Source organism: Hydra vulgaris, chromosome 15, assembly GCF_038396675.1.
Source record: "Hydra vulgaris chromosome 15, alternate assembly HydraT2T_AEP".
In the NCBI taxonomy this organism is placed as follows: Eukaryota; Metazoa; Cnidaria; class Hydrozoa; order Anthoathecata; family Hydridae; genus Hydra; species Hydra vulgaris.
The window spans coordinates 19,017,549-19,045,488 of NC_088934.1; the positions used below are offsets into that span (position 1 = coordinate 19,017,549).

General features: G+C 28.2%; 2 protein-coding genes across 2 annotated transcripts in view; both read left to right on the top strand.

Annotated features, from left to right (window-relative positions):
• The first annotated feature begins 2,748 nt into the window (after nucleotides 1–2,748).
• On the top strand, nucleotides 2,749–5,382 carry LOC136091312 (vesicular inhibitory amino acid transporter-like). The gene has a single exon (XM_065818720.1). The coding sequence runs from the start codon at nucleotides 3,169–3,171 to the stop codon at nucleotides 4,663–4,665; it is 1,497 nt and encodes a 498-aa protein (XP_065674792.1). The 5' UTR covers nucleotides 2,749–3,168; the 3' UTR covers nucleotides 4,666–5,382.
• Nucleotides 5,383–15,140: 9,758 nt separating this feature from the next.
• The window catches only part of LOC136072066 (lysosomal phospholipase A and acyltransferase-like), a 37,238-nt gene continuing 24,438 nt past the window's right edge, over nucleotides 15,141–27,940 (top strand). The window contains exon 1 of the mRNA XM_065820180.1: nucleotides 15,141–15,301. Within this exon, the coding sequence (XP_065676252.1) occupies nucleotides 15,217–15,301 (85 nt within the window). The 5' untranslated portion in view covers nucleotides 15,141–15,216. The remainder of the gene's footprint in view (nucleotides 15,302–27,940) is intronic.

A 27,940-nucleotide genomic window follows, 5' to 3' on the forward strand; every position in this document is an offset into this window, starting at 1 on the left:
ACAAACCCCACCTCTTCACCCCTGTTTATTAGGTCTGTTTAAAATCCGTTTCTCCCTCCCCACCTTTGTATTAAGCACCCGAAAAGACATAATACAAAAGCTCATAAGAGATCAATTTTCAATAACAAAAGTAGATTGCTTACAAAGTGAAAAATACTCACGCAAAACATCCCTTATTTAAACAAAATATTATTCAAAATAAACAAATTATTATAGTAAAGTATTAAACAATTATACTACTCGATAGAAGTATTTATGTAATTATGTAAGGCTGCCGATATTGTACCCTCTAGGAATAAAGTTAAAAATAGAGAAAAATAAAAGTAGAAACAATGAGACTTGTTTTTTATAATTAGGGATAAACTGTTCTGCAAAAGTTGAAATATTCCAAAATTTTAACGTTGGTATTTGATTGGGAATTAAGTTATAAAAACAGGCTATCGGTACAATTAAGGAAACAAGATCCAAAATCGTACCCATGTAATCCAATATTGTACCTATATCTTGATTTTACAAATACTATATTAATTTGCAGTACATTTTGAATGATTTTTGTAAAGATCATTTTCTGTGCCAAACAATGTAAAAAAGTTTTGAATTTAATAAACTATAAAACTGTAAATCTTTCCTGGGATAGTCTGAAAAAGGTACCATCAATAAGGTATAACTTTTATATTAAATGTGTAAGATACCAATGTGGTAGCTACAATTAAGGTAGGAAAATGATGGATATACTGCACATTATTCTAATAATGCAAAACAGAAAATCTTTGTTCTGGACAAAAGTTACAAATACTCAAAGTTCAAAACGGCAGCCTTGGTACAATTTAAGACCTTAAGTGAGGCACAAATTAAGCGACTAGACTCACTTTGAATTTATAGCGAAGTTAGAAAAAAAATGCTACTCTATTTTAATTTCTTGGAAGTTATTTTGAGTTTACATAATAAGTGCTTTCACATAAATATGATGAAAAAGACATATATATATAACATATTTAAAGTAATACTCTAAATATTGAACCCCAAAAATAAGGAAACTTTGGCATGATATCAACTCAAAATAACTGTTGCCAGAATCTAGTTTCACAAAAAAACAATGCGAAAAAACAAGTTAAACTTGGTACCAAGTTCAACGTATAGTATGATGGTATGTTACTATATGTTGTTAAACGAATGCGTGTTAAAAATAACTTAAATATTTGATTGAGACTTGCTGCACAAACAGTAAACAGTAGAACCTTGTGCAACGTTATAAAAGACAGGTAAGTTATTTTAGATTACCAAGTGTAACGAGGTAGTTTAGGAAATTACGTTACTTGATATTGTTTGTTATTGTACCGCAGAATAATATTGTGTGTTATTGTACCGGTAGATTACATTGCTAAGTCATATATATTCAGTGTGGCCGTGGCGCAGTGGTTAGAGCGCTTGCTTCATAAGCAGGAAATCGAGGTTCGAAACGAGATCTGGACAAATTTTCGCGTCACGGTAAGGAAGAAGGCGTGAGCTTCCCAGTTAAATGCACTTCCGCGGTGCTCTGTGACAAGACCGTTAGGACTTCTTGGGGCACCTAAAAATAAAAATAAAATTAAAAAAAAAAAAAGTCGTTTAAGGTCAATTGTCCTCACTAATTGTTATGACTAAATATTCCACACAAGAATTTATAATTCTTAAATTTTACCAATCAACTTTATTCACGACAGTAACTTTATATCACTAATGATAAAATATATAAATGTGCCTTTTGTTCTTAAGAAAGTACTCTTGATGTTCGTTTGCGTTTTCTGTCTGCGTCTACATACCTAGTACATTTTTTTATCATACCGTCTACATTTTTACAAGTTTTTTCAGTAATTTTTATACTGTTTGTAAAACAGTATCAAATGTTTAAAACTTTTAAGCTCAAATTATTGTTAATCATATTATACTTTGTATGCACATCCAAACGTTTTACACTTTTGTTATTGTTAATCATACAAACACCTTACGTGACGCAGACATATTTCGTAACTCAAGTAAAAAAAACCTGTTCACTGTTCAATAACAAGTAATTGTTTTCAGAACGAGCAAGTAAAGCCTGCGAATGCGCGGAAAAATTCATTCAATAATTTAGTGTTTCCAGCCAGCAGTTAGCACATTTTTATTTAAATAAAACATTAATACGTTATCTGAAGAAAAAAAAAAACAATTTCTGACAACCTCATAACAAATTGCCTATGGTTCATATTATTTAATATTTTTTCTTAATTAAAATTTATTAAACATAATAAGCATCAGCGAAACGCACAAACAAAGTTTTTTGTTATATCTAAACTCTATCCCTAAACTATATAGATGTACATAAAAAAACATGAGTTATTTTGAAAAATTGAAATAAGAGTTAAAATATTATGAAATAGTAAAATAAATCTTTAAAATAAAAATCTTTAAAAATAATCCATGTAATCTTTAACAATTTCTGTTAAAAACGTATATAATCGTTAAAAAATACTGTTAAAAACGCGATAAAGTACGATTGAATACGATAAAAACACATTAAAATACGGTTGATATTTCTTTATTTTTACTCAGTTTTAATTAATTAAAATATTTTTAGGTCTAATATATGTTTCTACTATTCCCTTTTCTATTTTACGCCTTATTTAGTGCGTTTTTCTATTATACAATAAAAAAGCCTTTTGAAAATAAAAGACAAGTAAGTCCTTAGTGTTAAATCGAAAAAAAAAATCAAGTCAAAAAGCACAGTGTCTTTGAAAACATAATTCAATGAAAACAATTGGTGAAAGGTTATTATTTTTATATAAGTCTGAAATTGAATGCAATAGGTTTTGAATTTTCAAAAAAAGTTGTATATACCATACTTAATGAAAGCAAATAAAAACTCCGCTCTAAAGCATACGTAACGTTTCGAAACTCCGATTAATACTTAGCATATAACTATAACCAAAGGATCGATTATGAATTGAGTTAAATATTTTATTTTTATTTTACATAAAGAATAAATAGTTACATTCTAAAACTTTTTTAAAAGAGCATAAAAAACTGTCAACAACTAAAAGCTGTCAGCAACTAAAGAAAAACTACTTTAACTAAAGAAAGGAGCAATAAATAATTACCTTTTCAAGACCCTTATTTTAACACTTAACGCCCAGTGTTTTAACTGTTAAAATGTGGTTTTCAAAACCTGTCTTTCAAGAATTTGTCGGAAATTTAAAAAACACTTTTGATATAATGTGTTCAAAAACAGAAGACAAAGAAGAAGATGACGGAAGTACAGAATTTCTTTTAGATGGAGAAAGTATCAAAAATCAATCTACGCATGCTAAAAAGGTATCTAACATCCAAACATTTTGGAACATATTTAATGCAAATCAAGGAGTAGTAATTTTATCAATGCCTTTTGTAGTACTTTCTGGTACTTATTTAAGTTTAATGTTTACCGCTTTTGTTGCTATAATCTCTAACTACACAAGCAAAAAACTTGTTCGTTGTTTGTACGATACAGATTCTGAAACAGGAATTGAGGTGCGTACTCGATCATCATATGAAGAAATAGGAGAAGCATTTTATGGGAGCATTGGCAAATGGATGGTATACATAGCAATGCTTGTTGAACAACTTTCTTATTGCACATTGTTGTTAATACTCTGTGGATCGATTCTTCATAGCTCGTTTCCAAACGCTCCAATCCAAAAATTCCAATGGTCTTTGTTAGCATTTGTCTTAGTCATTCCAAACGCCTTTATGATGAATTTAGGACAGGTTGCATTTGTAAGTTTCTTAACTGTTGTGATCGGACAAATTGTATATGTTACTGTTGCAGTGTATGCTGTATATAAATCTGATGACTGGCAAATACATGAAACTCCTAATTGGAACGTCGGACAGTTTTTTATTTCCATGGGAATTGTTGTTGTAAGCTATTCTTCGCAGCCTTATATGCCAGCTATTGAAGGGAGCATGAAAAATAAAAAAGATTATGGAACAGTAATGAATTTAACTTACTTTTCTATAACACTTGTTAAAGTAATTTTTGGTTTGATTGGTTATTTAACTTTTAAAGAGGAAACAAAACAAGTCATAACCAATAACCTACCTCATGGACCATTCAAAATTATCATCAACGTTTGTGTACTTACATTGGCACTGCTTTCTTTCACATTTCCTGCTTACACCGTGTTTGTCCTGTTTGATAAGATCAATTTACAAAATAAATGGGTGAATGAAAAAGTTAACAAGTTATTGTCTTCAAATGTTTTAAAAAACCTGGCCGACAGTGAAGAAAATATTTTAAATGCTTCTACTGTTACGACAAATGAAGAAAGTCCGAAAAAAAAAGAGACACCTAAGTTTTCAACTGAAAATACTGCCCAAGAAATGCCGAAATGGAAGCGTGCAATTATAAGATTATCTTTAATTGGAATTGCATTAGCGGTTGCAGTTTTAGTTCCTCATTTTGGTCTGTATATGAGTTTTGTTGGAAATTTCACAGGAATGTGTTTATCTTTTATTTTTCCTTGCTTGTTTCACATAAAGCTAAAAAAGCTTGATAAATTGGAAATGATTATACACGTTACTATTTTAATTTTTGGAACTTTTTCAGCCGGAGCAGGAATGTACTTTTCCACAAAAGCTTTAGTAGATGCTTATTCTGAAGCTGATTAAATCCAACTGCAAAAAATACTTAATGTAAATTCTAAAATATCAATAACTTAATATCCATAAACTAGTTATATGGACCGTTAATACAGAAAAAATATAAATGTTGTAAATCTTTTTCTATTCTAACTGTTTTTTGTTACATTGCTTACAAAAATTAGACTCACATCCTGCAGCAAGCTATTCTCTGTACCCAGCTAAAAACTTCTTGGTAAACTGGTACAAAATTAGACCTGTTGGACGGTTCCAGTCTAACTGTCATTATCAGGAGGTTTAAAAAACTATTTTAGGTTACTATTTTTTATCAATTCCGCTATTCCACTTCTAAAATGCAAAACAATTTAGTGACTAAGTTATTTTACAAAATGTGCACACATAAGTGTAAAACAAGAAGAACATTATATTTTTGCAAAGTTTAAAAAGCAACACGTTATTAAAAATATATTCTTATTCTACTCTTCAGCCAGTAGCGAGTGCAAAGGGAGCGAGTACTCACCCTATCAAAAGATTTTAAACTGATTACGTCTTTTTGAAATTTAGCAACGCAGTACTTTTCGTTTTTAGCTTTGCGCAATGTTAATAAATAACCAATGAAATGAATAAATATAATGAAATAAATGGATAGCACTAACTCAATTTAAATAACCTGTAAATATATTATAAATAAACTGTAAAGTGAAAATGTGTAATTTGAACTTACTTACATTTAATTGGCGTTTTTCCCAATTAGTTACATGTTTGTTTTTTAATTAATGACTTAATACAATTAATAGTTTCATACAGTTTCATACAGTTTCATACAGTTTCATACATTTTTATACAGTTTTATACTGTTTCATACAGCATTTTAATACTTGGTTATAGGGAAACTACATGTTTATGTTTTTTTCAAACAATTTTTTGAGTATTATATAAAACATGTTGTTAAATTTTGAAAAACAGAAATTGCCTGCCAACCAGTATAAAAAATAAAATATACAGAATGTTGACGAAAAGAAGATTCAAACTTTTTTCATACCTACTTAAGAAACTCCCATTAATCAAAAAATTAGTTATGCTGCATTATTGATTGTTGGGCAGTCTGTCTGAAAAAAATTTCCAGCCAACTAAAACTTTTCCAAATTTACTTCCTCTCTGAGAGCCAAAGACGAGAATAACCGTGATGATAACGCCATAAGTTCAAGAACTGATGATTCATTTCAATAAAAATTCAATGACACGGTAGTACAGCGCACAACAAATGCTAACCGACTAATACCATCATTACTGATGATATTACAGTCATATGTACTTCTACTTTTAATGAAGTCCATCTTAAATAGTAAGGTAGTTAACAGAACTTTCCTTACTTTCTACTGAAAGTATAATGCCTGCAGTTGTTAAAGACTTTATACAGTATGAGTCGTGCCAGCTTGGACTTAATAATACTTTTAATGCCTTTGTAAAAGATGATACAACACTTTATCTCAGCGTGGTGCAAAAGAAACTGTTTAAAGGTTAAAGAGAAAAGTAAAATATTTAACACCATGTGATTTATTTCCCAAGAATTAATGCTATGTTTTGTTTTGTTTGCTGGATTTTTAGCATTTGAAGAAGACTTTTTTTGAAACAATTGTTAAAAAGTTATAAATATTTTGCCAAAGTTATTTAAAAACTCGAAAAGCACGAATCATCAAAAAGCAATGAAGGTTTTATGAGGCAACCATTTTGACTATAAACAAAGTTTTGCATATCGAATTGTGAAAAGGTTTAAGCAATGCGTAAAAGAATGCCTCTCAAAAATAGAAAAAAACATTCGAATTTTATTGAACTTATGAAACTTCTTACAAAATATATCGTTTTTGAGCAGCTTGTTATTTAAAATGACTGTAATGTTTTCTATCTTATATAGACTTCGAAATCTGAAGTCTATACAAAAATATGTTCAAAAGTATAGAATGCAAAGTATTTTGCAGGTAAAATGTTTCACACTGTTTCAGACAATAGAGATTTAATTGAAAGGTTAGTCCAGTGCTTAGAATTACCCAATGTAATTCAGATACAACTTTTATCCTTCTTAAGTACTATTTACTTGACCTTCGTATCCCAGCAGATATTTATTTTGGCCAGTCTGGTGAAATTTCAAAGCTACAAAAAAGATTAAATAAAAATAGTGAATATTTCCTGAAAAACTAATTTGTTTACACACACTATAAACACATTTTATACCAGCAGTTTGATTTGGTTAAGGCAGCTCAAAGAAGAGCAACGTAAGAGTGTGGAAAGATTTGCTTTGAGTCTGAAACGTTTTAGTGACACTAAGTGGTTATATAAAAAAGCAGTGGTTGGTTCTATATTACAGAATCTTCAAGCATTGTTAATAGATTTGAAGCAAATTGTAAAGCCAAGATCCTGGCAGAGGTCAAGAACATCTTTTCAAAAGTTTGAATGTGTGGTTTTTCTAGTTATTTTGAGTAAGCTTAAAAAAGAAAACTACATGGATGTTGCTACCTCAATACTTAAAAAAGAAAACTACATGGATGTTACTAGTTTTTTCAGTTGCATCAGAATTTTTGAATCGAAACTTAAGAACATGAAAACTGTGAAACCAGTTTGTAGAAATTGGAAAAATAAGTCCATTATCTTGGCTTCTAATTCAACATAAAAACAGCTTATTAACCAAAAAGAGTTCGAAATAAGAATCGGCTCTTGATGAAAGAAAAAAGGTGTCAGAAAATAATTTTTGAACAAGAATTGTTTTGAACAGTTCATAAAGAATTCTATTTGAACAAAAAAGTAATATCACAATTTTGGGTAATGTTGCTCAATAATTTCTTTTGTTCAAAAACATTTGCAAAGAAATAGGAAGAAAAGAGTTAAGCATTAACAATCTCTTATAATTTCTACTAACTAGTGATTTCTGTAACATTTACCCAAATACCTTAACGTTGCATAAAATATATATGACATTGCCTTTTTCTATTGCATCTCCAGAACGTTCTTTCAGCCAATTAAAGGCTCTAATATCATATTTTTGGTCCACTATGATTAAGGAACAATTATGAAACTTAATACTAATATTTATAAAAAAAGATACTTGGTAAATGACCTTATTCATGAAGCTGTATTAGATGGTTTATACTGTATGAAACCAAGGCGAATAAAGTATATTAGGCTTCAAACACCCTATTTTTAATGTGTTGTTGGATCATTATGCATAAATTAACAAATTTTATCAGCATTATGGATAAATTAACATTATTTTATCAGCATTTGTAACACTTTTGATAAGTAATAAGACAATTTTTAATAAATCTATATTTATTAAAAATTATATTTTTAATAAATCTCGTAAAACTTGAAAAGATATGTAGTTATTACAGCTTTTAAAGAACAGCTTCTAGCTAATTACTGATTATAAATTTGATAACAAACATTAGTGTAGTTACAGGTACAATACAAGTTGTTGAAGATTTTTGAGTATATTATCTTTTCGTTATCAAACTTCTGTTTTGAACATTTATTGGAGTAACGAAGATTGGTTTGCTTATAAAAAATTTTAAATGTTACTAAAATTTAACCTCAACACGCTGTGTTCTCAAAATCAACATACAAGGTTTTAAAATGACCTGCTATATTAAGGAAAAAAAAATTAGTAGATAAAAAATTTTAAACTCATTTTTTTTTTCACTGCAAATTTTTACTTGTTGAATTATTGATTAGTTTGAATATTATTTTTAAACCGAATGTTGATTAGTTTAAATATTATTTTGAATTATTAGAATCAAAACGTCAAAAAAGTATTAATCAATGAAAATCTCAACTAGCGAAATAGAGCAAGTTCAAGAATTACAACTTTTAATTAATTTAGATAAATAAATTAAACTTCATAACTATGTTAATGCATTGTATTTACAGACATTTCATTTGGTATCTTCTTAATACGAATTTCAGTTGTTGATACCAAAACACAAACAGACTCTAATTTCTTTATCAATTAATCATTTGGATATATATGTATGTACAGGGCCACCGAAAGGGATGGGCAAAGGGAGCACACGTGCCCCGGGCGCCAAGATAACAGGGCGCCAAAATTTGAAGGACACAAAACATTTTTAGAAATGCCTAATATAATAGCTTTAACTTTTTTTGCTTTTTCTGTTATCTATACAGTGACTTTAAGTGTCTATATATAATCTATCTTATAGGGTTAGATACTAGTTTTTTTGAAAAAATAAATTTCCAGTTTATGAACCAACGATTGATACTGTTAAAGATAAACTCTGCAGATTATTTTTGGAAAAAAAATCTCATAAATACCTTTTTATAAATAAAATTTCATAAATAAATCATATTTCGTAAACTTATTTTCCAAAAACTTTTATAATACATAAATACTTTTTTCATAAATACTTTATTCCTTAGATATATAGAAATGTTTCTTAGATATTTATTTCTTAGATATATAGAAACATTTTTTAGGTTAATGCCATCGAAGCAAAATATGATGATAAAATTAAATACGTTGCATACACTCAAATTCCATAGCTGAATATATCAATTTCTGGTTAAAGATATTTGCGCACATATAATACGGCGTTTTCAACAATTGCATCCATCTCACAAATGTTATGAAATGAATGCAATTGTAAGCTACCTTTCAAATTTCGCTCTGTGGCAGGTGTTTATATTTACTCCTCAAGCCATTAAAAACCGTTTAGAGCAAAAATGCATGCTATTATCAATACTGTGCTACACCATCAACATTTGGTTGTTGTATAACATGATATTAAAAATAAAAAATCAAATGTCCCGACTCAAAAATGGAAAAAAAGTTGAGGCCTATAACTACAAGCTGTTGTCTATCACCTCTTTACCGTGCAAAGGTGACGGAGAGAATTATCAAAGATAGGATTATGAAATACTGTACACAATCTAATTTCAGAGCATCAACAAACCTGATTAAATTCCGCAATATTTGGTCGGGATCGATTTATCGCGGGTATCTAATAGACAAAATTTTTACCGACTTTGCATTTAACACAACCCTTTTTACGAACCGTTGTTAAAATTAGCGCTGAATGTAGTTGATGCAGTCTCACTTGACGGAAGGTTATAGCTCTTTGGAAATCAGACGGTCAGCTCAGATTCGCGCTATAAAATTAATTGCAAAAAGATTACGGTAATCACGATTTAGAGATTATTTTCCAATCTATTTGCATACTAAATCTATACGCATACTAATTTTTAATACAATACCAGTATCTGTCGCAGAAAGTGAATAGCTTTTAAGTAAACGAAAATTGATTAAATAAAACTAATTAAATTAATTAAAATTAAATTAAACCAGTGAATGTTAAATGTGTTGCATAAATGTCTTTAAATTCTGATGCGGTTCATGAAAACATAGATTAAAATAATTAGAAATAAAAACACGATCATTAACTTGTATAATAGTATATACTTTTAATTGAAATTCCTTTTAGAATTATGCAAGCCTAGAGATCGTCCATAAATTATGCAACGCTAATTTTATTTGAAAAAAAAAGTCGGAGATCTTAGGCTCTTTTACGCGGCAATTTTCATTAAACTTGATACGCTGTTTTGATTTTTTATACAACTTTAGGCTTTGTAAGGGAAAAATTTTGACCTTTTTTGTTTTGTTTATTAGTGAAATTTAGTGTTGCGTAATTTATGGACGATCCCATATAGGGGCGCTTAATTGCTGCTATGCCCCGGGCGTCATAAAAGCTCTCGGCAGCCCTGTATATATATATATATATATATATATATATATATATATATATATATATATATATATATATATATATATATATATATATATATATATATATATAAATATATATATATATATATATATATATATATATATATATATATACATATATATATATATATATATATATATATATATATATATATATATATATATATATATATATATATATATTCTATCTTCAGAAACCTGACACTAGTACACTATATACAATTACTAATACACTAGTATTTATGCAGACAACTAAGTAATAATATACATAATATTTTTAAAGGATTATCAAATGTCTGAAAAATATTTTCTTCCGAGAAAATATTATAGAACAGACATCTGCCAAAATCTTTTCATTATTGTATATTTCTAAAAGACTCGCAAAAAGTCTTCCACTGGCCATTTAACTATACTTACTAAAACCGAGCTCCAAAGGATCACTTTGTAAACTGAGAGTATAGCCTTCTTCAAGGAAATCATTTATCAGAGACATAATAGCTTGTAGTGTTTTAATTAGAGCATAAGAAGTTTGTTTGGTTAATGTAAAATATTTTCATTTTAATCAAATTTCGATACTGTATGCAATCTCTCTATAAAGTATGGATTTGTAATCACTTTTCACTGCAGCATTGCTGAGTTAATTGGACGAATTGAGTTTCTGCTTTGAATTAAGTGTGTTAAGCAACTTATATAGCAATGAGTAGGTACGCGGAAATTGCGATATCTGGAGCCGAATAATATGCTAAAGACACGTTTTTGAACATTTTTTAAAGTAGTGTCAAGGAAACGTGTTTTTGTTGTTTTTCTTTTAAGAAACATATATAAATTTAGATTGTTTTTGAAAAAATTGATTGCTTGTGAAAATATTGTTGATGTTCTCATGGTAAGATGTTGTCAAATAAAAGTTCGGTTACTTTTTAAAACTACCTGTCGAATTTTCTACACTGATTTCCTTTTTACCCGCCAAATTCATCGAAAAAAAAGGTGTCGTAGCCTACAAAGTGTCGCACTTTTTAAGCTATCGACGACACCTTACTATTATTACTGACACTTTTTTAATGTTTGGGGCAAAAGGGGGTGGCATACACCACCTCCCATAAAGGCAATTTATACACCACTAGTTACAATTTTTCAAAGTATTGAAATATATCTTTTATTTTTTTTAATAGATTTAATCATCTTAGTAAAGATAAAAGACTAAAACTTTGATAAGGTGTGTTAAACCTTACCCACAACCCAACACCCAACTTTAAGACAGACCTGTAATATTCGCTAGCGATGCGGAATAATATAATAACAACTTTTTGTATATAAATATTATAAATTTTATAAAAAAAACACTCTTTTATGAAAAAAAGTGCATTTTTGTGAGGTGTAGGTGGATTAGCATCCGAACTTTAAAAGGCGTCTTTGAGAAAATTGAGGCGATCCCTCCGGATCCTTCAATGCGCTCTTTTCCTAGAAACAAGTTTAAAATTACATTCAAATTTTACATCTATCTTTTGATACCAATTTTTAGATATTTGAATATGAATTGGAAAAGTGTTAATAATTCATGTGGAAAAAATTTTTTTTTTAAACACAGTTTTATTAAGAAATCCATCTATCGAAAATTTGCTACTAAAAAGTATGAAAAACCAATTCTATAAAACTAACGTTTTATAGAACTGTCCAATTTTCATACTTTTTCACCTTTAAAATACTGTATTTGAGGGCTTTCTAATGATATTTAACATTTTAGTATTTGATTCATTAAAAAAAAATCAGTCCACGAACCTACAATGATAAAAGTTATCCTTCATTATTTCTTTCAGGAAAATAACTCAATCCTGCAGCTGCAGTTGTTTTGTCAAATATTGCCAATGTTGACAACTTGAAAAATTGTTTGTTTGTTGTTTCCAAGATAATTGAAGTTACTTGATAATTATTTTCTTGCTTTTTTTTTAGTTCCTGTTTAGTAATTGATCTTTTAATAAACTTTATGAAATATATTCCCTGCAATGTAACTAGAAGTAACTTCAACTTAATCTTTTTGTTACTATGAAAATGCATTAACATTGGTAGAATGGTTATCCGTATCAACAGCTCTTATTTTAAATTCAGTTGGTGCATTGAGGTAATATACTCATCAATTTCTTTTTTCAAACATAAACCTGTTATGCAAACATAAACCTGTTATGCAAACAACCATAAAAACAAAAACAATTTCTTTATAAAGATTGTCTTGATCTTCACTTCGATATTGGGCTGGTTTTTCAAATACATTTTAACCCCAAGAAGCAGGTAATCACTTTATACACAACTTTTGTCTATGATTTTTTTTATCATACTACAGTTTTTTAATTTGTAATTTTCACCACTTTGAAACCATTTAGGTAAAGAAATATCTTTTATAGCCTTTATAAGGCAATGAAAAATAAAGAATTTTATTAACATCTATTGACTCAAAAACAGTTGGTATGCCTGATATTTCTTGTCCTACTGTAAATAGATGGCCTGATAGGTTACATTTTAATTGCTGCATGTTTGAAACTTGCAGCATAATGGAGTATTTATATTGCAAAACATAATTCTGCAGCGTAAATACTTAAAAGAAATTGTTAAATTTGTTATTGTATAAGTTAAATGCTATGCCGCGGTGCTCTGTGATAAGAACGTAATGACTACTAGGAGCGCCTAAAATTATATATATATATATATATATATATATATATATATATATATATATATATATATATATATATACATATATATATATATATATATATATATATATATATATATATATATATATATATATATATATATATATATATATATATATATATATATATATTAGCAAGGCAATGATTGTTCATTGGACATTTGGATTTGTCAATGCAGTTGCATGTCTTTTCATTAATTTTTGCCTCCTTATGTAAAGTAATATTATTGTGAGAGTTGATAATTTATGTTTGGCATGCAGGAATAACTTACTTTGATTGTGTTTCTATTAAATATTTTACGAAGTCTGTGGCTAATTGGAAAGTGGAGGTCGATGACGTTTAAAAAAACATTTACCTATATTGGTATGTAAGTTCGCAATTGTACCCAGATTTTTTCAGGGCTTCTTGATAAGGAGGAATACTTTCTATAAAAATTGGTTCACTTGACGATACTGCTGATAATCTTAATTCAATAGTCTAAGGAATTCTTTTTATTACACTCGGGGAATGATTAGAACTAGTATGTATTTAATTCAGTATATTATCTGGTTTGCGGTATGGCTGAAAAGAACCATCGTTAAGGTTGAGCGTTAAATCGAGATAGTTAACTATTTTCGAATTACATTTAATAGAGATTAGAAGATTGTTATTTTTAAAAATTTGTACACAATTTTTCTTTATCCACTTTATTTCTTGGCCACTTTTGTTCCTAAAAATTGCTAATCCGTCATCTCAATATATACCAAAGTTGCTTTTATCATAAAACTACGAAATTTGATGCTAAATAAAAATCCCAATTAATTCGCAAATCTCCGCGTCATCAAAAGCCCCCATAATGACATTGAATAATCCTCCCTTTTTCTTAATCCAAGCAGTTCCACTGCTAAATAATAATGATTTTCCTGCATGGTATACGAAACTCTTTTGTTCATTATTTATTGATAGATGTTGTTCTGCAAAAGTTTTTACGTTTTTGAGTAGGTTTTCATTAACCGATGGATAAAAATCATTAATATCAAAGACTAAGAACTTACAGAATTACTTTTCTTTTATGGTTTAAAACCAATGTATAACATTTTTAGTGTTTTGCCATTGGTTCTGAGACCAGAACTCTAACCACTACTTGTAATATTTCTCGATCTTTGTAGCTCGTGATTGTGAAAATTATTTTACTGTCACAACAAATAGGTTCCAGATTCTTTGAACTAACTAACACATGTTATAAATAAATTAAATAGGTCTTGTGATATTACTCTTCTTCGTGGTACATCACAGGAAGTATTGTGGTGTACCAAAAGGTAGAGTTTTTTCACCAGTTGAATTATGTACAGGAATTATGAATTATGAATTATGTACAGGAAGATGAATTATGTAATACATGTAAGATGAATAATGAATTATGTACAGGAATTATGAATTATGTACATAAATTATGTGCAGGATGGAGTATGTACTGGAAGCCATTTAGATACTTTATTATTGATTACCAACCTTTGTTTTTCTATAGAAAGTTGAGTAACTAATAAGTATTTTTTGTAGAAACCGTTTTTCATTTAAATTGTTAGTAATTTATGACCTAATGTGTCAAATACCAAAATAAAGGTAAACAACTAAAGCATAAATTCCTATGTTTTATGTATTGATGATCACATCTATTGATTCAAGTAAATTTTTGAATTATATATGTTATGAAAAAAATGTCAATTGAAAATCAAAGTAAACTAACATATCTGTTAATTGCTTAGTACAGCATACTTAAGTCTAATAGTTTTCGACTATAAAGTTAAGCTCCTCTATTGGCTTTGTTAAAAAAATATAAATTTTGTCATTTTAGTGATTAGATTTTGTAAAACATTCAACTTTTCAACATTTGTGTTTGTTTTTTTAATTTTATAATAAGTTTTATAAATATTAGTTTTATTTTTCAAAGATTGTTTTGTTTGTCAAAACAGTTTTTCTTTTAAATAGATAACGTCATCGTAAAAGTGTGCTAAAGTTCTCGTGGATTTTGTTATTTATTAAAATTATTAAAGCGTGTTTAAGGATAACTATCGAAAATTATTATCGTTCACTAAAGGTAAAAAAATGGCTTCAATGCCCAACATTTTAAAAAGAATACTTTTATTGATTTGTATAGATAATAGTTTGTCTTTGGCGCCAATAGTTATTGGTAAGTTGAAAGTAATTATCTTTTGTATTAAAAGAGCATTTTTAGCAAGTTTTAGATTAAATATTGTTGCTAAAATTTACCTATAAATTCTGAGTTTTTATCGGGGCATATCTTAGAAATTTTATGAAGGTGGTTCTCAAAGTGATTCTTTTTTACATAAACATACGTTGATTAATAAAGAAGAAAATGGGTAATTAGTGATTGATTAGTGCATTATTTATACGTCGTTTGTAAATTGATCTTAATTTACGAGTTTTTCTATTTGATATAGCATGTTAAGTATTTAGTTTAAAAAGCTTAAACTTAACAAAATTAGATATGTGTTATTTATTATATAACAAATTAGCATATAAAAAACGAATTTGTTCTATGGAGGAGGGGGGGGGGGGGTATTTATTCAATTATGTATTTATGGTTGTTTAAAAATGATGTCAACAAAAAAGCAAAAGAAAATGATATTTTAAAACGCTTAAATAAGTTAGTTTAAATTTAAAGCAAGTTTTAACAAAGAAAAGACAAGAGTACAATTTGAATGTAATTTTTTTTATAACTTGATAAACATTTTCTAAAATTAAACATTATAAGATATTTAAGTTATCCGGGAATTTTATGATATGTACGTATATATGTATTCGGATGTTATTTTTGCTTTTTGAGTCAAATCGTTTACGATTTGACTCAAAAAGCAAAAATTTTATATATTAGATTTATAAATAATTTATAAAACACTTTAAATTTTAAGTCTATAACAACAAGATAGCTTTATTCAGTTTATGAGAACAAGAAAAACTACTCAAACCGGATAACTCTTTTTATACCTAGAATATTCACATTAATTAACATTAATTAACATTAATTAACATTCTTTATATTTTTTTGCAAGTTATGTGTGTGTTAGTGTGTGGTCCTTATAAAACATGTAAAATAACTCAGTTGTTTATTTAATGACATCTTTTTCAGTCGTAATGTGATATTTTATATCCATATAACATATCTATTTTAAATGGTCCAGCATGTATACTTTATATTGCAAATAAGTCGGCATCAAATATATATCTTTTTATAAAGTAATCAATTCAGCATATACACTTAATATTGCAAATAAGGCGGCATCAAATATTTATCTTTTTCTTTAAAGTAATCAATCGTAACTTAACTTAAAAAAGTTATCAAATAGGACTTTTAGATATAAAGACTTTATTGTTAAAGACTACATTTATTTACCGTCGGATTTGATTGATTTGATTAACTCACAATTCCTGATCATATTAACTTGATTAATATAAAGCTCAGTTATTCCGGTTAAGTGACAGTTATTATAAATACTCAAATATAACTTTAACTGAAACATGCTACATGCATACTTGACAAACATATTGTTACTTACAACTTTAACTTTAAAGTTGAAATAATATGTATTTTATATAAACTTAGACTAACTTTTTTTTTATAATTAATGTAAACAACTTTTGCGTACCTAAAACTTATGCGATTTCGAGTTAAAAAGGAATAACAGAACAAGCTTAACTCGACGTCTAGATTAATCTAGGTTTAAATGTTAACAAAGTTGTCTAAAAAATTAGTTTAAAATGTTTAAATAAACTTATGTTAATTTTTAATCAAATAAATAATTCAAATAAAAGAAACATTTGCAAATATACTTTTAGACAACATATTATTTTTCTTAGAAGCTGCGGCGCAATGGTTAGAGCGTTAGCCTCAGAATCAAGAGATTCGAGGCTTGTTAGCAGCTTTGACATATATATAGTATCGGTAAGAAAGACGGCGAGAAGTTTTTTATTAAATGCCCATTTGCAATGGTCTGTAATAAGACTGCTAGGTCTTCTCGTAACTGTAATAAGACTGTTAGGTCTTCTTGTAACTGTAATAAGACTGTTAGGTCTTTTTGTAACTGTAATAAGACTGTTAGGTCTTTTTGTAACTGTAATAAGACTGTTAGGTCTTCTTGGAACTGTAATAAGACTGTTAGGTCTTCTTGGAACTGTAATAAGACTGTTAGGTCTTCTTAAAACTGTAATAAGACTGTTAGGTCTTCTTGGAACTGTAATAAGACTGTTAGGTCTTCTTGGAACATTTTAACGACTAGAAAAAAAAAAACGAAAAAGAATTATTAAAATTTGAGTCTCAACTTAGAGAACAATTATATCGGTACAATATTATGTAGGTAATACGTACGTAGATCACCTGCATAAGAGGTATATATGTAAATGTTATAAAGCAAACAAGCATTAGTGCAAAAAGTGCGAAACATGCAGTATTACAATCTTGCATTAATGCAAAAATGTGTTTATTTATTTTTATCTTTTTTTTTATTTAAAGTTTTAATAAATTTTTTGCTACTTTAACTTTAAATTTCATTTGTAAGAAAAACTCCGATATTAACTTGCAAAAAAATTAGTTTAAAAATAAATGTTTGACGTATCAAATATTAGTTTTCAGATGATTTAAATCTACTACTAATTGAACAAAGTATAATATACTGTTTCAATTTTAAAGTTAAATTTGTAAGTAACAAAACGTTTGTCAATTGACTAGTATGTTTTAGTTAAACTTTCCCATCCATATTGATTAATGTAGAGAATTTAAAATAAATAGACATGTCTGCACAACATCTAAATTACAATGTGCTTTTTTTTAATATATTGTAACAAAAAAGCTTCGATATACCAAAAATTATCATGGTTGCACATATTTTTCTAACTCGACTTCATACTTCATTTTTTTTTTTTAATACTCGTTTGTTAAAACCATCTTGTATTAGTTCTCGATCTTTGTAGCTCGTGATTGCGAAAATTGTCTTAATAACACTGTAAATAGATTCCATATTCTGTAAACTAACTAAGAAATGTTATAAATAAATTAAACAGGTCTTTTAATATGACTTTACCTTGTGGTACACCACAGGAAACATTGCGGTGTACCACAAGGTAGAGTTTAGGGTAACACAAGGTAGAGTACAGGATGGAATATGTACTCGAAACCATTAGATTTTATTATTGATTACTAAACGTTGTTGTCTGTTCAATAGAAAATTTAGTAACCATGCCTAATTGCAATCTTTCATTAATGTAAATTGGCATAAATGTCCCGAATACTTTTACAAACACCTATGTAGATCTGAATCTGCTTAATTGCAACCTGTTGCAGAAGCTAAAATAAACTAAAATGAAAGTGACTATTGCGATGGTTCAACATGTTTACCCAACTGTAGCAATCATTATTTTTTTGTTGTGTTGAGGAGGCTGTAACTTATACTAAAAGTCCAATTACCCTTAACATTATCTTTTGTTATTAAGAAAAATATAGTTACGTTTTTGAAAAATAGCTCGGTCATTTTTTGTAAAATGAATGAATGAATGGTTGTAACTGTTTTTTAAATATTATATAGTTCGATAGTTATAACTTAAAAAGCTATAAAAATCCATTTCCTGCCTAGAGTTATATAATTTTTAACTTTTTTTAGTTGCAAAACATTCAGTAAAAAATCTGAGTAGAAATGTTAATCGATATATAACCTGCATCACTTTGTAACTGCTGGTCTGAGAGTCAAAAACTGTTTTAATTATTATCTTTATGCAGTCATAATATACACCTTTACAATAAGTTTTAGAATTGCAGCGAATGACTAGACTTCAAAGAGTTTTATTAAGATGAATTTCTCTTTATTAGAAATGTTAGTGCTTTATTAGGTAGTTTTCAATCAGACACTCAAAAGAAATTTATTTATTGTTCAACTTAGTAAATGTTCCAATTAAAGGAATTTCTCGGTGAGTCGGACTTTTTACTTATCGAATGTGGTTCATAATATAAATACTATATATATATATATATATATATATATATATATATATATATATATATATATATATATATATATATATATATATATATATATATATATATATATATATATATATATATATATATATATATACAGGCCTGGATTAATCATTAGGCAAACAAGGCAATTGCCTTGGGCACCAAGCGTTTGGGGACACTACAAGTCCTCAAGAAATTTTTTTTTTAAACAAATTTAAGTCCAGAAACAACTGAAAATAGAACATGTGCTATGAAAATGAAGAAATATATTATAATAAAAATTCACGTTCAAGTTTGGTAAAATCTTGAATGCTTAAAAATTAAGCTATGAATGAGCCGGTTTTTTCTATTTAGCTTTTTTTTAAACTAATTATTTTTTCCGCGCTTTAATGACTTTTTTTTTGTGCTTTAACGACTTCACTTGAAGATATTTTTTTATTAACGACGTGAAACTATTATTATTGCTGATTTATTATTTGTTTTATCATTTTTATTGATTCTGATATTAAGTAATTATTTATAGGAGCTTACACCTTAAGTTTGTTGTGTTTTAGCCTTATATTGCATAGTTTTTTAATTTTTATGTAAGTTACATTTTCGTTTTATATCATTTAATCATTTTTATTTACATCTTTTCGCATACTTTTTTCAATTTCAGATCTTAAAATGAAACGTGTTCAGTTAAGTGGTGCACAAAAGAGAAAACAAGGTAAAGAAAAAAAGCACACTATTTCTGTTGTGAAAGCTACGAGCAGAAAATTAACAAAGTATTTAGTTTTAGATCAGCAACAGGCAAAAAAGGATTTTACTGACACTATCGGCCCTCTTGATAAGTCTACTATAGGCTGTTCTGCAAACCCAGACACTGCAATAGAGCTTGATAATGAAATTTGTTGTAAGTGTAACCCTCTTCAATCTGCTGAAGATGATGATAAAGATGCAGATGATAAAGATGAAAATGATAAAATTAATCAAGCAATAGATCCAGTACTGTGGATTAACTTTTCCGCTTATGATGTGGCTTACTATGTTGACTGTGGGCCTACTAACTGTCAGCATCATTTTGGTCCCTTTGATAAATTTTGCCGTATTTATGCTGGTGGAAAAATAACAAGATATTGTTCCCAAAAACTTTTCTATGGCACAAAAGCGAATGGTGAGCAGTACAGGAGAGAGTGGTTATTGTATTCACCATCCACGGGATCTGTGTACTGCTTTGTTTATAAACTTTTTGCATCTACAGGTTCCACAAATTTTGCTGATAAAAATGGGTTCAGTGACTGGATAAATAACATTTATGTTGATAATCACGAACAAAGCGCTACTCATAAAAACAGCATGTTAGTACACCTAACTCGTCGACAAGGCTCCGGTGTACTACACTGGTGAAGATATGGCTAAGCAAGTGCTGCAGTACTTACGTGAAGTTTGCAATACTGATTTTTCGAATTCCAGAGGTCAATCCTACAATAATGCAGCTAATATGTCCGGGTGCTATAAGGGCATGCAAAAAAAAATTCTAGAGGAAAACGAGTTTGCTATATACATACCCTGTGCTGCCCATACACTAAATCTTGTAAGCAGAAGTGCCGTTGACTCCTGTTTAGAGGAAGTAAACCTCTTTCATACAGTGCAACTGATCTATACTTTTTTCTCAGCTTCAACCAACAGATGGAAGAGTCTGAACGGATGTCTTGTGAACAAAACGCTGGTAAAGTCTCTTTCCGATACCAGATGGGATGCACATGCTGTTGCAACTGAAGCTATCCTAAAGTCTTATCCTCAGATTTTAAAAGCATTAGAATGTATGCAAGAAGATCAGTCACAGAAAAGAGACACCAGAAGAGAAGCAGAAAACATTGCAAAGAAGATGCAAGAATTAGAATTTGCTTTCATGCTTGTTTTTTGGAAAGAGATATTACAGCATTTTCACAGGGTTAGTCAGGCTCTCCAAAAAGAGCATGTGAACTTAAAAACGTGTGCTGATTTGTATTCTTCAGTAGCAGATCACTTGCATAAATCTAGGAATGAATTTGAAAGATTTGAAGAAGCTGCAAAAATAATGACATCAGGTGTAGATTATAAGTCAACTTTGACCCGTAATCGTAAACGAAAAACAGTGTTCAATGATGATGATGCCCCTGAAGTATCTCTGAATGCCAGAGATAAATTTCTTATATCTGCATTCTACGCCATTGTTGACAAACTTGAGACAGAAATGAGTAGACGAAGACATGTATACAATGATGTAGCAGTTCGCTTTTCTTGTTTGGTCGATGGATTATTATCACAAACATCTCAGTGTTGTGAAGAACTAATAAATGCTTATCCTAAAGATCTGAACAATAATTTATATACTGAACTACAACAGTTTCATTCATATATTCGACACAAGTTTCCAGCTGCATCAAAATCGGAAAACAACACGTTCAATCATGGAGAATTATACCAAGTAATAGTTAGAGACAATATTGAGTGTGCCTTTCCAAATGTTGAAATCGCCTTCCGCATATTTTAAACATTAATGGTTACTAACTGTTCAACTGAGCGTTCTTTTTCTCAGTTGAAACGTACAAAAAATCCAAATAGATCAACAATGAAACAAGAAAGGCTCGATTCCTTATCTCTGCTTATGATTGAGGCAGATATGTTGCGCACAATTAACTTTGACGATATACTCAAAGACTTTAGTAGATGTAAATCTAGAAAAAAATGTAAATGACAATATCTTTTTGATTTTTTCATCCAATAAAAAATACAGTTTGTCTATTATTATTTCAAATTTTATTAACTATTAATTTTAATACAGAAATACTTTATTGTAGGTTTTATATGAGTGATAATAGTACAAACTACAAACATATTTGTTAACAACTGTTTTCTTTGCATACTATTAAACATACCAGCGGTTACAGTCTATATATTACGGTTGAATATATACATATATATATATATATATATATATATATATATATATATATATATATATAAATATATAAATGTATATGTAAATATATGTATATATATATGTATATATATATATATATGTATATATATATATAAATGTATATATATATATATGTATATATATATGTATATATATACATATATTTATATGTATATATATGTATATATATATATGTATATATATATATGTATATATATATATATATATATATATATATATATATATATATATATATATATGTATATATATATATATATATATATATATATATATATATATATATATATATATATATATATATATATATATATATATATATATGTATTAGGGTGGCCCTAAAAACAATTTTTTTGAAAAAAATCTGCTCCCACCCTTTAAATGTGTTCTATATAATACAAAAACACTAGGTGTAAAATTTTGTTGAATAAAAAATATTTTTAAAGGTCCCCCAAAACCCTTTAATATTTAACGGGTCCCTAATATTTAAAAAAAAAAAGTTTCTCGAAAATAGATCAACCTTGTACTCAAATGTAATAATAAAGTTATTTTAGGTTTTACTACGTAAAAATCTTGTTTTTTAGCAAAAAATGAAATAAGTGAATTTTTCATGATAATTGTGATGAATAAATTTAAACTTCAAATTTATTTTTCAAAATGAATAATATTTTTGAAATTTTTATATAATTGCGCTTCATTTGAGTACCAGGTTGACCTATTTTTGAGAAACTTTTTTTTTGAAAATATTAGGGACCCGTTAAATATTAAAGGGTCTTGGGGGACCTCTATAAATATGTTTTTTTCAAAAAAAATTTAAACCTAGTGTTTTTGTATTATATAGAACACATTTAAAGGGTGGGAGCAGATTTTTTTCAAAAAAATTGTTTTTAGGGCCACCCTAATATGTATACATATATATATAAATGTATATATATATATATATATATATATATATATATATATATATATATATATATATATATATATATATATATATATATATATATATATATATATATATGTATATATATATTTATAAATATATATATATATGTATATATATATATATATATAAATGTATATATATATACATATATATATATATATATATATATAAATATATATATATATATATATATATATATATATATATATATATATATATATATATATATATATATATGAAATATCATACTTGCATGATATTTCTTGATTCTTGATAATTGATCAAGAATGTACAGTAGAAATAGTATTGACTGCCTTTTTTACACTCTCCAATGGCAAATGTATAAATTTCTTCATATTTAAATTTTAGATATAATAGACTTTTGACCCAAGTGCCTGCAGACAGCTTTTTAGTTTGTCTATATTTAAGACTGGCCCTTTTGGTCTTAATAATAAATAAAGAAAATATAAATTTCTGTTCTTGTGTGCCTATTTTTGCTTAGCACCTTGTAAAGAGTGACTTACTCTTCATATATATCTGAAAAGTTTGCTTCCCTTAAGACGAAGACAAAACATTAACTTAATTACAATGCATCTGCAACTTTATATCTTTCTTTAATAAAGCAAAAATTATTTAGCATATGGCTGCCATAAATCTTGGACTACCAACCTGAAACACACTTCCCCAACACAACTCCCCCCCCCCCTCTCTCTCTCTTTCTCTTTCTCAAAAAAAAAAAGAAACAACAACTAACAATCAAACAACAGCAAATTTCAAATCATCTTCTAATAATAATAGCTTCATTATATAAAAAAAAGAATAATATATATTTTTAAAAAAATAACAATTAACAATGCAAATGATTAATGATTGCTAATCAGAATCCCACCAGCAAAGTCTGTGTCCCAAGAGTGATTCATTTTGGAATATTTTCTGCTCAACAGGAAAATTTGCTTTTTTTTTGTTGGTGCAATTATGTCAAAGCTAATAAAAACTATAAACTAATTAGCAATTCAATTGAATATAGGTAACCAAATATAACCTAGCAGCATACCTGTTTGCAAAAAAATTTTATTACACACATTCTCCTTGTACATTATATCATGAAATGATATATTGTACTAGTTTGTTATTGTCTTAAAAATTAAAAAATTCTTTTGGATCACCTTTGTGATCCTTAAACTTAATATTGTTTATAAACTTAATATTGTTTATAATATTGTTTATGTTCTTAAACTTAATATTGTTTATAGCCAAAACAGTTTATGTTATATAATATTGTTGGTAGCCAAACAGAAATTGTATTAAAAGGGTGCAAATAGGACTTTATCTATTCAGATATTTTCATCAGTTTCCATAAATTTTTGGTTATGGTAAGATAATTAACAGCATTTCTGTCTGAAATTATGGTTAATATATTTGATGATAAACTTTGATAATTGTCAAAAAGAAGCAAGTGTAATGATAATCCATTTTTGAATTTACTCTATTGTTTCGAACACAATATTGCGTTTTACATCAAACCCAAAAGTAAAACTTATTAAGTAAGCAACTAATGTTATATAATAACATCTGAGACTTTGCTTAATGTTTTTATAAGTTAATATAAAAAAACGAGAATCAAAACTAACGAAAATAATAAATTAAGCCGACATGTTTTGCACTAAATTAAATAAAAGCAAACCTAGTTGCTATTTTAAAATAATTTAAATGCTGTCAAATTACCTAAAATACATGACGAAGCTATTATGATTTTCGAAAAAAATGGAGATGTACAAATGCACTGAATATATTCATATATATATCAGCTGTTTATTGAAATTAAACATTTTTTGATATAAAAACTATTACAGAATAAACTTTAAACATAAAGATAATAAACAATATACTGTTTTACAAACAATTTGTTCAAATCTAAGTCATAAAATCAATATTAACCATCAGGGTAACACGTGTTAATATGCAATACACAACGGATCTACGATTGCCAGGGTTGGGGTCAAATACATTTGATCAAATACAAATACAAATTAGAATATGATTATTCTAGACTTCCCAGAACAAATTCAAATACAAATATATTTAATTGGCATTTTCAAAATGTAAATATTTGTACTTAAGGTTAAGAAAAAATATAAACATTTTTTCAATGTTTATATTTTTTCCATAGTTTATGGAATTGCAAATACAAACGTATTTGACCTCAATCCTTACTATTGAACACTATACATTATAAAACCTTTTTTTAAATATAAATATATTGGCTTAATTGGGTGGCGCAATACACATCCCACGTCTGATGAATAAACCATTTCTTCGTCATTGGTATTAGGATAAACAAATTTCCAGATATCTGGCTTCTTTCTTAGAAATGAAACTTTATATTCCATAGGGTTGTACTTGGTCTTTTCATTTAGGTTGTCTTTTTCTTTTCAAACTTTACCACCTCAAAGTTTTTTTCTTTAATATTTTTCATTGTAACCTTAATTTTTTTCTCAATATAAGATCCTTCTGATATCTCTTTAAAAGAAGAACAAAAACTTTCTCTTAAACTTTTTCTCATCTTTACTATAATTCTCTAAAGTTTTATTCTGTTTTTTTGTTTGTTTGGCGTTATTTGTGTCTGATAGCAAGATTAATGCGCGTTTTCATATTCACAGATAATGTACATGATGATGCAGGTACCATTCTTGATAGACTTTGATGAGTATCATTTCTTCACGTATAATTTGTTTTATATTGAAATCTGTGACTGCTTTAGAACTGGAATGGTAAACTTGCGCAGCAGCAAAATCTTGGTCATTGAAAATCAATTTGTTAAATGGCCATATCCTATTCTTTTAAGAATCATTTGAATCTTTTTTGCAATTGAATGATTCAAAATGTGTCTGGGGAAAATGAATAAGGGAGGCATTTGTTATCACTAGCTGATATAATTCCTCCAAATGTCTCGAGATCACCTTATTCTGCCAAAACAAGGTAAACAATTTTTTTTAGGTTTTTTTGTCCCTATACCTTTGGCACTCAACACTGAATACACACCTAATTCATCAACATTATAAACCCCATCTGCAGAGAATGCATCATTTTTCAAAAGCTTTTCTAGGTTCTCATAAAAGTCAGTTTCGCCCGTCTTGTTTAATGCAAAAGAATATGCGCTAGTGTTTTCAGGTTTCCCTAGGTTTAAGTTTGTATTACGCTTGTGATAACTGTCGAGCCATTCTTTTCCAGTCATTTTGTTTTGATGCCTGCTTGGTGGGTATTACGTTTTAGTTGCTTTACGTTTTCATATTCGTATACCAATCGTCAAACTAATACAATTGTCAACTCATAATGCATTTTGGAACACTTCGCGATGTACTCATTCAATTTAGTTCCTTTTTAGCCAGTGAATACTTTATTCTAGCGATTAACCGGAACTAATATTTTGCCGGAAACGGAACTGCACCGAAAATCAATTTTCATTATTTATAATCGGAACCGGAACAGAAAATAAACCCAAACCGGAACAGGAACCGAAATCAATAATATATATTATTTTTTAAAATTAGTTTTAATTTTAAAAAAATATTAAACAGAATCCAACAACTGGAAGATTTTTTTGACAAAAAAGAAGTTTTTCCAAATTTGGATGGGTTCTGTTTCTTTCGTTTGAAAGAATTTTTTTGAGAGAATATCTCCAGCTGTAGAAAACAGTCTTTCAACATCTGTAGATGTTGGAGATGGTGTGAGGTACTTTTTTGCCACCTTAGTCGATGCTAACTTGATTTTGGAATTTGCATTTTTTCTAAAACTCGAGGCATTGAGAAGCTTTTAGGCTATTCAAAAAATATTATATGAACAAACGATGCGTTTTTTTCATTGTCGCCAGATATAATTTGAGTTGCAGGAACCAATTCCTTTAGAGGGTTAAAATTGTCCGTCTGGGACATGACAACGTGTTTAGCATTTCGCAAAGCACCTTGAGGTCTGAAAAATACCATTTGTATCTTGAATCGAGTAGAGTAGCAACTGAATAATTTTCTGTTTTTTCAATTGCTGAAAAATGTTCGTCCATTGCATTTTTCATAGCAATGTTCAACTCTTAAACACTGATATCGCTATAGGTTGTTTCTAAAGCTTTAATAATTGATAACTGTTGTCACAATTGGAATACAGGAACTGATGCAAGAGTCAACACCTGCCAACATTTTTATTGTCTTCTCAAAAACACTTAAAATATTCACCACTTTTTCACAGAGGCTCCAATCTTGGACAGATAATTCAATTCCCACTGAAGAAAATTTTATTATAGTGGCAGTAATGGCTGGCTTCAGGTGTAAAGTTTGCTCAACCATATAATAGGTAAAGTTCCATCTTGTGGCAACATCGCTTTTTAAGCCAAGTCTAAATTTTGTATCCATTTGGATTTCTTGCTGTCTGTAAAGTTCAGTGTTGAAAGCAGTAGAATGGGATGCGTAAGAACAGAGTTTTAGACTCTTTACAATCAGTCCGTCGATGATTGGATGTGAAAATAGTTCTTTTTTGATGACAAGTTGAAGAAAGTGGTTAAGGCATCCAGCTGACACATAAATACAGTTTGGTTCATTAAAGGCTGCCTTTATATTTGCTGCATTGTCTCTTAAGCAAACTTCAATTTTTGAAGAAATTTTCCACTCCTCTGCTGTTGTTTTGATCTTGTTGAAAATGTTTTTTTGCGGTATGCCTTTCATCAAATTGAAAACTATTCTTGGATTTTTTCCTTCAATTATGAAGTATTTCCATGCTAAACTAGTTTTTCTTTTTGAATTCATTTTGTTAGAATGAAATATAAGACGGTTTTTTAATGCTGCTGGTTTGCGTCAAATACAAATGTTAAAAATATAATTGACAAGTTTTTTGTATTTCA